General features: G+C 43.0%; 1 protein-coding gene across 11 annotated transcripts in view; it reads right to left on the bottom strand.

Moving 5' to 3' along the window:
* The window catches only part of inpp4ab (inositol polyphosphate-4-phosphatase type I Ab), a 78,450-nt gene that overhangs the window by 17,165 nt on the left and 46,954 nt on the right, over nt 1-14,331 (bottom strand). For 3 of the 11 annotated variants that reach the window (XM_085265975.1, XM_085265976.1, XM_085265985.1), the window contains 16 exons: nt 14,125-14,255; nt 13,939-14,043; nt 13,735-13,843; nt 13,481-13,498; nt 11,554-11,740; nt 11,252-11,467; nt 9,342-9,483; nt 8,225-8,413; nt 7,676-7,708; nt 6,879-7,051; nt 4,191-4,314; nt 4,045-4,112; nt 3,090-3,289; nt 2,917-3,014; nt 2,695-2,807; nt 2,367-2,521 (listed from right to left, as the gene is read on the bottom strand). In XM_085265975.1, coding sequence (XP_085122101.1) covers nt 2,367-2,521; nt 2,695-2,807; nt 2,917-3,014; nt 3,090-3,289; nt 4,045-4,112; nt 4,191-4,314; nt 6,879-7,051; nt 7,676-7,708; nt 8,225-8,413; nt 9,342-9,483; nt 11,252-11,467; nt 11,554-11,740; nt 13,481-13,498; nt 13,735-13,843; nt 13,939-14,043; nt 14,125-14,255 — 2,061 coding nt within the window. The remainder of the gene's footprint in view (nt 1-2,366; nt 2,522-2,694; nt 2,808-2,916; nt 3,015-3,089; nt 3,290-4,044; nt 4,113-4,190; nt 4,315-6,878; nt 7,052-7,675; nt 7,709-8,224; nt 8,414-9,341; nt 9,484-11,251; nt 11,468-11,553; nt 11,741-13,480; nt 13,499-13,734; nt 13,844-13,938; nt 14,044-14,124; nt 14,256-14,331) is intronic. The other 8 variants (XM_085265977.1, XM_085265979.1, XM_085265978.1 and 5 more) reach the window with 8 other exon arrangements.

Below are 14,331 nucleotides of genomic sequence, written 5' to 3' on the forward strand. Positions count from 1 at the left end.
GGAGGGTGTGTTTCAACTACAGGGGGATCACACTCCTCAGCCTCCCTGGGAAAGTCTATGCCAGGGTGCTGGAAAGGAGAGTTCGTCCGCTAGTCGAACCTCGGCTACAGGAGGAACAATGCGGTTTTCGGGGATGAGTTCCTGCTAGGGGTGGGTTTTTATAATCGATTCATCGATTAAAATCGATTCTGGCTTGGATAACGTAAAATCGATTCATTAAAATCCTGAATCGATTTTTTAATATAAATTTATTTTGTCCGAAATGCCAGAATCTCTGGTGACATCTCACAAAATTTCAAGAACCACCAAACAGTAAATGAGAGCAGGTACAGGGATTCTGCACATAGACTTAAACACACAGCGCGACTCGCGGATCAGAATCAGTTAGATGTCGCCTTTCTCACAGTCGGGGCTGAAAGCCGACAGCTCGCTGATCCGGGTCCGCGCTTTGTGTTCACGCCCTTTATGCGCTGATTCTAAAGCTGTTAGTTTTATCTCTCTCCAAACAATATTGACCGAACCAGCAGCAAAAGAAGATCCAAACGCTTCACATAAACATCGTCATGAATTCACTCTTTTACTGTTTTGTTTCCATTGCGATGCGCAGCTCTCTCTTTCTCCCTCTCTCCCTCCCCCCCCCCCCCTCTCTCTCTCTCGAACAGTTTCCCTTTCTTCATTATTCGCTTGCTTGTTACGCACAAGTCTACTGTTGTTTACAGCGCTGTCGGCTGCTGTTTTTTTCCCTTTTACATTCTTCCGAAAAGAAAACCTCATTTCTGCTGTTCAATACTGAACAAATTGAAACTTTTTAAAATTATTCAAAATGCAAAATGCTTAGCCGTGTCTCTAATAAAACCGCTGTAACGTCAGAGGTAATGTTCATTAATTAATGGTTTTCTTTCGTTTTTGATGTACTGCAGAATATTTTTATAAAATCCCAGGCCAGGAAAATCACCTTCATGTTTTTCTGTGTTTTATCTTCAGCTACTTTGACACAAAGGCATCTGCTGTGATGCTCACACCTTGGATAAAGTCTTGCGAGTGTCAGCTTCCTTTTTATAGATACAAAAATATGTAAATGTACTGATCTGAATTATATTTCTGACTGTCAAAATTTCCCAGATTTAAATCGAATCGAATCGAATCGTGGATCGAATCGATTCGATTCGGGACCTTGTGAATCGGAATTGAATCGATTCTTTTTTTTTTAAAAAAAAAAAAAAAAAAAAAAAAAAAAAAAAAAAGGAATTGAATCGATTCTAGAAATCAGTGACGATACCCAGCCCTAGTTCCTGCCACAAGTGGAGGAGTTCAAGTATCTCGGGGTCTTGTTCGCGAGTGATGGGAGAAGGGAGCCGGAGATCGACAGACGGATTGGTGCAGCAGCCGCAGTGATGCGGTCGCTGCACCGGTCCGTCATGGTGAAGAGGGAGCTGAGTGTAAAAGCGAAGCTCTCAATTTACCGGTCGATCTACGTCCCTACCCTCACCTATGGCCACGAGCTGTGGGTAGTGACCGAAAGAACGAGATCGCGGATACAAGCGGCGGAAATGAGCTTCCTCCGAAGGGTGGCTGGACTCTCCCTTAGAGACAGGGTGAGAAGCTCAGCCATCCGGGAGGGGCTCGGAGTAGAGCCGCTGCTGCTCCACATCGAAAGGAGCCAGCTGAGGTGGTTCGGGCATCTGACAAGGATGCCTCCTGTGTGAGGTGTTCCGGACATGTCCCACTGGGAGGAGGCCCCCGAACTGTACTTTCACATGACAGAGGTCATGGAGGCAGCAGTCTGAGCAGAGACGTCTGGACTTTCCTCACCCTGACCACGTCATCCACCTCATCCAGGAGGGGAAACTGAGTCGCTCCCAAGCCATCTGAGAGACATAATCCCTCCAGCAAATCCTGTAAGTGCCTCGGGGCCGCCTCCTGATAGGACATGCCTGGAATACCTCTCAAATGACCAAGTTCTCGACAAGAAATTTTGACTTGTATTACAAAATACTATCAAAAATATATTTAAAAAAAAAAGTTTTTCAGTGTGAAAATAAGCCTCCATAAAATATATTATCTTCTAGTTTAAAAAAGAAAAAGTAAGACACTGCTCCCTTATTTCCCACAGCAGACGGATCCACATATTTGAAGTGGGACAGAAGTAACCACTAACACACCATTTAAACACCTACTGTATTCCCATTGGTTAAAACTACATGGAGAACAGTTAAAGTCAGATTACCAAGTAGCACACTGATGAACTCCTGATCTTTTCATCCCTGCACAGAAGTTATTTATTTAGTAAAAGTTGTCTTTTTTTTTGCCCAGGTGCGATTTGCAGCTGTGCATTTTTCCATTCGGCCACTGTGAGGGCATCCTACCTGCGCATGCAGTCGAGGGCCTGCGTGAAGACCTGCGGCGCCATGCCGTGCTCATGCTGCAGGATCAGGCACTGCTCCAGCGTGATGGACATGGCGGTGCGGTCTTTGGCGCTCTTGCAGCTGGTGAAGCGAACGCCGTTCAGCCGCCGGCAGATCTGAGATGGTGAGGCAAGCAGGGAGGAGAGGTGAGTCACCGCTGATGATTTCGTTTTTGACATCTTCAGAGAAAAGCAGCTGTAAAATTTATAATGCAGTAAAATCCTACTGGAGAATTAAAAGTTGCTAACAAAGCAGTCGGACATTCTGAGTAAAAGAGCGCAAATGTCACCTCCGCAGCCTGCCACAGGATGTCTACGTTCTTGTTTTTCCTGGCGATGACATTCTGCCGGAGAAACCTGAGCAGTTCAGGAAGGCACGTCTGAGAGCGAGACCTCGGGAGGCCTGAAAGTAGATAAGAACAGAAAAAAGAAGGGTTAAAGCAGGAGTTGCGACACTAATGGTTTGTGGTGCAAGTTAGAAAGAAGGAAAAACGTGAAAACTGTGTACTCACAGTCCTCCGGCAGGACTTCTTTGAACTGCTCGTAGTACGAGTTCAGTCTGGAGAGACTCTCAGAGTTTATGTTCTCCTGCAGGGATGTGTCTCCAAACCTGAAAAACACACAAAACAATATTTTTTCCAATCTCAAACACCTGTGGTGGTAAATCCCGGACGTGCTCACTCACTTCTCGGCCAACGTCTGCTGCTCGTTGATTCCCACGTTGAAGTGCACCGGCTGCACCCGCAGCAGCATGCCGCTCTGGATCTCTCGGGGCAGGGCTTCGAACATGGGCCCCGGCAGCGGGATGCGGACATTGAAGCCATCCCGGTTACCTGTGATGATCGGCAGCATCTCGGGGGTGGAGGTGCCGGTTGCTTGGGTGACCTTAAAGGAGCAAAGGTACATGTATACGCAGCTTTAATACCTAGATGGAAATTGTGAACCAAGTGCCCCTGAAAAGCAAAATAAATACTCAATTAAAATTAACAGAGCCCGTCCAGCGAGGCTGCAAGTTTTTGAGCATGTCCTCAACTCTGCAGAGACCAAACCTCAGCTTCAGTATTAAACTGACTCAACTTTGATCACAAGCTCAATCAGAGAGGGATTTGTACTTTTGTATTAAAGATACGTCGTAACACCGAATTCTTCAGACTCCATAACCATACATTCACCTCTTCGTTTCCTCATCCTTCTTGACTGACCAGTGACCATGAGTACCATTCACAGAGAGCTGAGTTAGACTCTGAGCTCCCTGGAAAGATTGTATCGTTTTTTGTCCCACAGGAAGGGACAAAAAAATCCAAAGCTTTCAAAATAAAAAACTGTTTTTGTGCAGTTTTAATGGACAGAGTCCATGTTTGCACTTTATAGCTTCACTCTGCTTGTTTACGTTTAACACAAAACTTTTCATGTCTTTTTTAATGCAAAGCCAGGAAAACTACAATAAAAAGGTCAGTAAACACATCCTCATTCAGTTGAGTTCTGCAGTACATTTACTCCAAATCGTGTCTTCAGAGTGGGTCTAATCTATGTGACCGTTTCCACGTTTCATGCCAGCTCCACCCAGACCTCTGGCCTCCTAATATTATCCTCGTAGAGTGGCTCTACAGCCTGGAAAGACAGTTAGCATGCTGCTTCACCTTAAAGGTGACGTTGCGTAGATCCATTATGCCGATGCTCATGTCCTCCAGCATGGCGAGCTCCTCTCCTGCAGACACACACACACTGGAAATCAGAGGCTCAAGCAGCTGTGTGCGATTAGAAAAAGCTTTGAGTGTGTTTGTACCATAGGTGCTGAGCAGGGACTCAAACTGAGCAAGTAGGCCGATGGTGTAGAGCTGTCGCAGGAATCCGTTGTCACGGAGACAGTTCCTCAGCTTGATAATGAAGCCGCAGATGAGAGCGGTGAGCTGTAACACACACACACACACACACACACACACACACACACATGAACTCGAACAGCAGGTCAGACAAGAAAGAGTCAGTTTGTTGTTTTCCAAGCTCAGTTTTATAAACTTTTAAAGCAGCGGTCTGACACCATCATCAGCCAAAGCTACTGCTGCAAGCTGCTTTGCAACCCCGGTCCACGCCAGCCTCCCACCAGTCAACCTGTGGCTTACAATCAAAAGTGGGAAGTTTTCCTCCTTTCCTCCTTGCAACTGTTGCTCTAGTGTGACTGAGCTATAGTGTTCCTTTCGTGTTTAATATGAAACTGAGCTGCATTTGATGTCCCATCTGAAATCTGACGTCTGTGAGGTCGACAAATATGAGTACAGTGTTTTTCAACCATAAACCTGACCAAAAAAGCAATGAGGAAGCAAAACGACTCTATAGCTGTCTGTGTAGCACACTGATCATCACTACACACAAAGACATCCTGCAGTCTGAGCTCGGCATTAATCGCCTGTGTCTGTTGTCACTGATGCCTGCTGCTGCTGTGAATCTGTGCAGTTTAAATAAAGTCAAATTCAAAGTACTTTCACTGCAGATTCCTTGAAATGTTAAACGACACATGATTTAAGCTGTAATTACCACAAAAATCTTACATTTAATTTACAATTCAGATCACACTTTCATTTTTAACACACCCGACACTGACTGCAGTGTCGGTCTTTAAACCTGCATCATATTCTCGAATGCAAATCAACATATGGTTTCACATCAAGACACCACCGATTGGCTGCTTATCACATTATGTAAGTGGACTCATGCGGTTGGTTTCTGTGCATCCTTGTGCAGCTCAGCGTGTTGCGGCGCACGCTTTTGAGGACTGCACTGACAAGTTTTATGTAACTGATTTTCAGTTCACACTGCCAGAAGCTAACTTCACACGGATCTGACTGAAGACGATCAGAAATGTTATACACCCAACAAACCCTGAATGGCTGAGGATCACTATTGAGTTTGCAGTTGTGTGCTCTTAAATATGCTCTTTAATGCATGGTTGAAACAGAGTCTGAAATTCTGCCTGCAGAGTCCCAAACTCAGGAAGATATTTTTATTTGATGAGTAAATATAACCCCCAGTATGTTAGACTGACCAGTGATTCTACGTTGGCCTTAGGTGCCTGTGATGGCGCCAATGATAGCTGGGATACGCTCCAGCCCCTCTGAGAACTGGACGAGCCATTAATGGCCCAGCACACTATAGTAAAAACAAAACGACAGCCATCTCTACAGCTAGGAAAGGAAAATAATAAATCCGACTGCCTACTGGGAGGCAACCTGTCTCCAAATAGTTGCAGTCCAACTCAGACCGACTGCAAGCACTCTGAGGCAGAATGATAAAGATCTGCAAATAACTGTTGTCTAATTTATAAACACAGACAGATTGTCAACATATTGCAATCAGTCTGCACAGATGAGCGCAGCAATTCTGGGACACGTGTTTTTACAATAGAGGACTGAACTTAAGTGGTTGCAAACTGGTTGTATCGTGGTTATGTGAAAATTGCCGAGTGCCAATGGAGGAATTTCTGAATTTCTCTGTCAAATCTACAAATGTAAGTAGTTGATGTGAATGTCTGTGTATGTAGACGGCAAGAGAGTTCAAATTTTCTCAGCTTTATCACAGTTAATCGCCGTATTATCAGACCTGGTCCCCGTCTTTGAAGCAACAATTTCAGAGGAAACAAGATCACAATGTGCATGGTGGGGGTTGTGATCATGCAGTGGCCTCCAACCACTGTTTTCCCAGAGTGTGACTGTAGCATAGGGAAAAACGATGGATGTGCCAGTGATGGAAGGCCACTCTCAACACATGTGGGTCATTTCTGAGAACTATAATCAAAGCATTAACAATGTCAGAAAACAGGATCTCACCGTCTTTAAACATTGCTTTGGAGCAATGAAACTCAAACCACTTGAATGGCGCAAAAAGAAATTTTAGAATATTTAGCTTTATGCTTTGAAAATGCTTGACTGATTACTTGTAAGTATTTCAGCTCTGATTATAGCTGACTATTATGAAATGCTATTCTTACTTCTTTACTTAATGCTTGGATTAGAGTTTAACTTGAAGTGTCTGAGTCCTGTAGCTGCTCATTTAAGAGCTGCAGGGATCCACCGCTGGGTAAATATAACTGATGTGAGTTAGACAAGAGGGTTTGCCAAAAACTACAATCGCAAAGAGCCTCTAAAAATACTGAAGGAGGGATCCACTTTGAGGACTACATCTGGCATCATATCCTCTTTATAACTGCAGTCTCAGGTGAGTGGGAGTGTGAAATCCTTACTTGCTGTGCTCCCTTTGCCTTTACTCTTTACTCAGACATTTAATAGTCATATGAATACCGTAAAGCCACAAAGTCATAGAGCTCTGAACTCCTTGCTTTTACGATATTTACACTTTTCTTGGCCTTTTCCTTCACTTTGAGTCACTCCAGGATAAACACATCAGCTCAGACATACATTACCAGAAATATGTGTAGGTGAGTGTGTCTGAGTCACTTGGATGATGTTTGCGTGCTGACCGTTTGGCAGAAGACAATGTCGCGGCGGTACTGCAGTGACACGTCCATGGCTATCGTCGGGGCGGTGTCCTGCATGAGCAGGAAGACCATAGACTTCTTGGCTTTGTCGCTCATCATGGCAACGCAGTCCGTGAGCGTGGTAAGGAGAGGGTACAGTGCCTCGCTCCACTCGCCTGCAACAAGTGCAAATAAACCATGAGAGACCAAGCACAAATATGCCTTCAAACCAATAATTTCCACACCAAGTAGCAAAGATTGTGTTTTTCAGAGTCCACTTCTTGTTAAATTTGACAGAAACAGAAAAAAAAGACAAGAGGGACAATGGGGAAAGGAGAAGCACACACACACTGAAATCTTTTAGGGTGAAGCCACAGGACTAGCCACAAATCCTGCTGGAAAGAACCTAAAAACACTTGCAGAGATCTGACAGAGCTGTTTGAGTCAAAAGCCTGCTGTCAGGCTTGTTCTTAAAAAATAGGAAACGAGCTGAGTGTTACAGACCCCAGTCTTTATGTAAAGAAAAAGGTGCAAATTTAGAGCAGTCACAGCAGATTCTAAAACAGTGACACTGATTTGTGGGGGTTTTTTGGACTGAGGGCAGATTTAGGTATTAAAAATGAGTCAATCACTGTAGCTATTAAAAAAAAATAATAATAATGAGTTTTTGTAACTATTTCAGGGTTTGTTGGAGTTTACTCAGTCCAGACATTGGAATATCTCTGCCTGGACTTCTTATCAAAATCCGTCTGGAAAAGTGAGTAGAGTGAGAGGAGCACATGTGGGGAGGCAGCTCTTACCTGGATACGCCTCCTCAGCACTGGGGCTTCCATCTGGAAGAGGGGTTGGAGGTGCGACATGCATGATTAGCAGCACTGTACGCCATAGAGGGCAGCAGAGACAACACAGAAGAAACACTGCAGACCAGAGTCCAAACATCCTTATTCTCTAATGGCTCACGAGGAAGAACTCTTTTCTGTCTTATTTTATGAAAATCTAGTGTGTTTTGGGGGGAATTTGAACAGATGTTGGACCCTGGTCTGCTACAACATGTAGAAAATCTCAGATACAACAGCTACATTGCTACAGTACTGCTGCAACACTGTGCACATAAAGACACGCAGACCACACATAAAACACTGAACGCTTTTTAAAGACGAGTCATTTAAGAGCATTTTCTCAAGGAATAAAGTTGGCTGATGAGGTGAAGGAAAAATCTGCTCATGAATCCTCCAACTTCTTAAAAGTAAGCAGTGACCTGAGCTGAAAATAGATGTGGAGGGATGACTCAAGAAGAAGAAGAAGAAGAAGAAGAAGAAGAGAAAAAACAGGAAAAAAACAAAACCTACAGGTTTTCTGTTCGGGGCTGGGAGGCCGTGCAGAGGAGAGGGCAAGCTGAGAGGAAGAGGATGGTGGTGGAGATGATGATGATGGTGGAGGTGGTTCTAATGATGATGATGATGATGGTGGTAAGGATGGAGATTCCTCTGACATACTTTCTGGGTTGATCCAGAAAGCTAAACACTTCCCACCATCGCCTTTTCACACCCACATAAAAAAAATCAAGGGGTCAGCAAACAAGTTTAGAACTTTAGTATAAAACAACGAGAATATTTCAATTTTCTTATTTAAATAAATAAAGAGAACGGGTGGGTGAAATTGACTTCTAATTCCAAGTGGTGATAACTTCACACTATATCTGTCTATGTTGGAAACAAACAAGAGCAAAACTCTATTTCTCAGTATTTACTGTCTCTTTGTGGTATTTTTCTCTGAACTCTGCAGAGCTGCTAACATCTTATCGGTGACTTGCGAGAGGTTTAACCTGCACTGCAAAGCCAGACTCCAGGAATACTGTCTTACTCTGTGGGACAGGGAGAGCCGAGGGATATAAAAAAAAACAACGTAGTCCCACAACTGGGACATCTGCTCACTCATAACTGCAGATCTCATGGCTCCTATAAACGAGGTAAACACTGGGCTCATGAGCTTCTGGCCTCTTCTTTAGAGTCTTTTTTTGCTGTAAACTGTGGTCCTGTGCAGTTTCTGATCCCTCACCTGTGCCGTCTGGTTTCACAACATAAAGGACCTCATAACTAAGAGATCCAAGCTGGTTTCAAAGTAATCCCATATTATTCTAGACTTTTTATACCAACTCCCACTCTTATGGCTCCCTAACTCACTAAAATGCAATCTTTTGACTTTGCTGTGCATTTTTTAGTCCTCCAGTTTGCAGATTCCTATTAATGGTACCAAAAGCATGTCAGTAAAGACATTTACCAGCTCTTGAATCATATTGACACTGTTTTCCTCCAACAGTTTACCACCTCTGAGCCAGATTAACATGTTAGCAACACATGCATCTCACCCCCCGGAAACAGTATAACACTGCAAGCATAAATTAAAGAGTGCTGATGAGAGGGCACAGAAGTAAACTACAGCTAAAAAACTGTAAGAGTCTCTTACCTTTCTTACTGCTGCCACCCTGCTGGTCACTCTGGGTACTGTCCTGACTGCCGACGCTGGGTCTCCTCTCTTTCTGAAGCAGCTTGTCGACGCGCTGGATGATGCACTCCAGAGACTTATCCACATTTGACCACACCTTCTCCTGAGAGGACATGTTTACAACATTCAGCTGTTTCAGCTTCAATTTTAGAGAGTAACAAACCAATCAAAAGAGCGTCTTTAAGTAATGTGCTAAAAAAGGAAAGGTGACACTTTGAAAATATTTATGTGCAAAAAAGGAGTAAAAAACGTGCACGTCTCACACCACTCCTAATTTCTTTGTATATATGCTATAAATGTTTGCTTGTATGTAGTTTCAATTAGAAACGGCGTTACAACTCTGAGCCTGAAAGTCAATATTTGGTGTGATCAGCTTTATTCTTCAGCACAGTCTGAACTCTCTTAGGCAGCTTTCTTGTCATGTCTTTAAGTCGTCTTCAGGAATAGTTCTCCAGGCTTCTTGCAGGACATTCAAAGCTCTTCTTTGGATGTTTCTGCCTTTTGTTCTGTTCTCTGTCCACATGATCCCACACTGCTTCAATAATGTTGAGGTCTGGGCTCTGGGAAGGCCAATCCATGACTGATATTACTCCACTGGTATTCTTTTACTGCATTCCTTGTGTATTTGGGATCATTGTCATGCTGAAAAATGAAGCTGTTGTCAATCAGATGATTTCCAGGTGATATTTCTACGGTGGCCCTGAGAGGCCAAACGGACTGCAACTTAAGAAAACACCAGCAATAAGAAAAATGTTGCAAAGGCACACAAAACACAACGGAAATAAGAAAAAACAGATTTCCAAAGCACATTTCTGTGGAAATGTTCAGGTACAAGGACTAGACTGAAAAAGAGTAAAAAAAAAAAAAAGTAGCCAGCGTCCAAAGAAACACTTTGAAACACCTTAAGAAAGCCTGGAAAAGTATTGCTCAAGAGTACTTTACAAACAAAAGATAGTCTGTCCTCCTGGAAACAAAATATAACTAAATGAGGGGAAGTTCAGGACACAGTACTGTTTTTATTGAAGAAATAAATTACAGCAGGGAATTATACTCAAGTCAGAGGAAGGAGAGGAGGAATTCAATCAGCGAAGATTCATGGATTTCATTACATGACCCTCGTCTCAGTACACAGAGGCAAAATGCACTCATGACAGTAATGTCACTTCAAGTTCATTAAATTTAAATAAAGATATTTTGCGCATCATTTACCACTAAGCAGTGTCAGAGAAGCCACCATTTCTATGAAGACTGTGTGATGACTGCATAATGTCTTTCCTTTGTCATTTGAAGTTCCTGTTCTTGTTATATGATATTTATCTACAGTAGTGATATAAAAAAACAAAAACTTTGTTTTTTTTCTGCTACTATACTCAAAAAATGTGATAAGTGCAAAATCTAAATAACAAAGTGACAAGAACTTAAATAATAAGATGGAAACTGGCACTGTTAAAGGATAATCATTTAAATATTCTGATGCGTAGTTGTGCATATATTTTCAATAACATGAGCTCAAAAGTTCACTTATAAGCATCCTGAAGCTTTAACCACCACTCACGTGTTTTTTCAGATACTGCGTTTTACTTATATTAGCTAACAGATGGCTAAAAATAAAAAAAGATTGAAAAATGAACCCAGAGCTTCTCCTTTTTGAGTCTCACCTGTTTTTTCTACTTTCAGTTGGAAATCTGTTAAATTACAAACTGCGTGTCCTCTTCTGAAGACTGGTTGTCATCCAGCTTGGTACAGAGTGTAGTTAAGATCTTAAGCTGTATGCACAACGCGTGCCAAGAAGCTCATTTGTTCTCATGCGAAAATAAATAAATAAATAAATCTGGAATCAAAAAACAGCCAAAAACTGCTGATGAACTCACCCATTCCTCTTCGTGCCAGTCCACATGCAGTGAAGACCGGCTGTTGCGACCGCTGTACTTTGCTGTCAGTGTGTCCTGGTCGTTGCGGAGCACTACTTGTTCGGACTCAGCTGAAGGAGACGCTTTGGAGGCGATGTACTCGGGCCGCGCTGCGTTCAGGGCCTGAATAGCTGAAGCTAGCAGCTTGCAGTCGCACACTGTCACCAGCTGACGGGTCTGAAAGGAAGAAGGTATGAATGATATATGATGAAATAAGAAGCGTCCCCACGTAACGTCACATCACTTCCAAAAACTTTTTGTACCTTATCAGCCAGACTGGCGAGCGTCCACTCCAGTCCGCTGGCCGATCGGTCTTTGGCAGCTCGAGACAGCCTCTCTGCGTAGTAGCTGACCTGAGTCTTCAGCGTGTTGATGTGGGCGATGATCTCTTTGGCTCGGACAATGTCCTGGGGTATGTAGATGATGGACTGAGAGCTGGAGAGGGCGCTACTGTAGGGAACAAAGACACACAGACACGTCTGTATCCGAGCTGGGACTGAGGATACTCTACACTCACCAGCCACTTTATTAGGTGCTTTATTACTTTATTAGGTACATCTGTTCAACTGGTCATGGCAGCAATTTAATGCATTTATGGTCAAAACAACCTGCTGTAGTTCAAACTGAGCATCAGAATGGAGAAGAAAGGTGACTTAATTGACTTTAAATGGTTGTTTGGTCTGAGTATTTCACAAACTGCTGATCTACTAGGACTTTGTCAGACAACCACAACCACAGAAAACCATAAAGATCCAACTTTTGTCAGCTAAGATCAGGAAACTAAGGCTATAACTTGTGAGTGGCAGTTCACTGGGTAAAAATGCCTTCAGAGGAGAATAGCCAGCCAGCCAGCTGATAAGAAGGCAATAATAAGCCACCACTCATTACAACCAAGGTATGCAGAAGAGCAGCTCTGAATACAGCAGAAGAGCACACCAGGTCCCGCTCCTGTCAACTAAGAACAAGAAAACTGAGGCTACAATTCACACGGGCTCACCAAATCTGGACAACAGAGAACTGGAAAAATGTCACCTGATCTGATGAGCCTGAATTTGTGCTGTGACATTTGGTTGGTAGGGTGAGAATTTGTCATAAACAATATGACAGCATGGATCCATCCTGCCTCAGGTTGGATGAAATCATCTCAAACTGGTTTCTTGAACATGAGGATGAGTTCACTGTACTGAAATGGGCTCCACAGTCACCAGATCTCTGTGCAACAGAGCACCATTGGGATTTGGTAGAACAGGAGATCCACATCATGGATGTGCAGCTGACAAATTTGCAGCAACTGTGTGATGCCATCAAGCCAATATGGACCGAAAACTTTGAAGAATGTTTCCAGCACCTTGCTGAACTGTGCGATAAAGAATTAAGGCAGCTCTGAAGGTCCAACCCGGTACTGACAAGGTGCACCTAATAAAGTGGCCTGTAGGTGTATATTTTTGTAATGTTTCTGTCTTATGTCTGAAATATGCTTCAGCAGGAAATATACGCTGTAACTGGAAACAGAATACTATAGCAGCAACCTGTTTAGGTTTAAGAAGGGTTTCGGTTACGTCTTAAGTTAGAACGTAAACTTCCTGCAGAAGTCTAAATCAAGCTTCAGAGGGTCTGTTTCAAAAACGTAGTGAGAGACATTACCCACTACTCTTAACTTTAGTGTTTCACAGATGTACAAACATACAGTGTCTGCATGCACATGCCTGCTCTTAATGGACCGGAGAGACAACATGGAGCAGACTTCAATAAACGCCAGGGACGGGGAACGATACCACTCGCTTCACAAATTCAGACCATCTCATGTAGAAGAATTTTAAAAATGTCTCTTTAATATTGTCAGGGTTTGACTTTTTAAGCACAGAAACATGTTTTAATGGACTTTAAAATGATGACTGAATTCATAAAGTGAGCAGTATTCAAACAACTTTGTGACAAACCTTGTGCTCGCTTTAAGACGACACACATTTTAGTTCTATATTAGTTAACACAACACTGTTAAGACTGATGCGCCACGTGCCGTTATTTCTTTGCATTAACATAATAAGCTATGCAAAACCCCATTCTTCCAGCTTAAAACTGAAAATACATTGTTGTACAAATCTTAAGGATCTATGAAAGTGTGATTTTTTATTTTGTATTTTTTTAGAAGTGTCAAATGAAAACAAGCAAAGCAGTGCAACGACTCACCATTCCTCCTCATATACGCTGATCGGAAAAGTAACAAAAACAAAATTAAGAGGAAGCCATAAAAAGGGAACTGCAGGATTAATGCAGAAATTGAAGAAACAAAGATGACAAAAAAAAACAACTGTTTAAATACAAATCACAAGATGAATAAAGCAAAATATAAAAACCCAAAACAGGAGCAGAGGTCATCGCAACTTGCTTCCCCCCACCTCTTTCATTTTCCTATGTGACGCCCCACTTTGTGCTCAACTTACTGTTTCTTTGCTTCCTCGAACTTCTGGATGATCTTCCTCAGACCGCCGTTCTTAAAACCCTGGCAGTGAGCGGCCGGGGCGCCGACTGTTACCACATCATATGTCTGTTCTGGAAAGACAAACAAGGACGTTTTAAAGGCACAACAAGAAGTGCGTGCAATCACAGCAAGATTTGTTTTTTAATAATTTGTATTCGTGTCTAACCAAAACCCAGCTCATCCTGCACCCTCATCCTCTGAACGTGAAGGTTAGTGGGCATGAACTCCAGCTTCTTGTCTGCTTTCAGGTTACTGGCTTTGAATGATGGGCCTGACAAAGAGACGAAGAAGCTTAGTCGTTATCTTTTTAACTTTTTCTTTTAGGTGTACTCGGGCCTGCACGTACACTGACCTCTGTATTCACTGAGGTCAGACAGTGTCTCTTGGTAAGCGAGTATTATGTTCTGGTACTGAGAGACGATCTGCCGCCGCAGGTTCTCCCAGCAGGGGGACAACTCTCCCAACTCCTCCAACTCACAAACCCTGCAGACGGAATAGTTAGAAAGAGGAAAAAATGAATCATCAAGTACTGCGCTCGCTTCAATATGCATTTCAAATG

The sequence above is a fragment of the Mchenga conophoros genome, linkage group LG23 (assembly GCF_057382185.1).
Source record: "Mchenga conophoros isolate Kocher_MC1m ecotype Shallow Benthic linkage group LG23, M_conophoros_male_GT1.1, whole genome shotgun sequence".
Taxonomy (NCBI): domain Eukaryota; kingdom Metazoa; phylum Chordata; class Actinopteri; order Cichliformes; family Cichlidae; genus Mchenga; species Mchenga conophoros.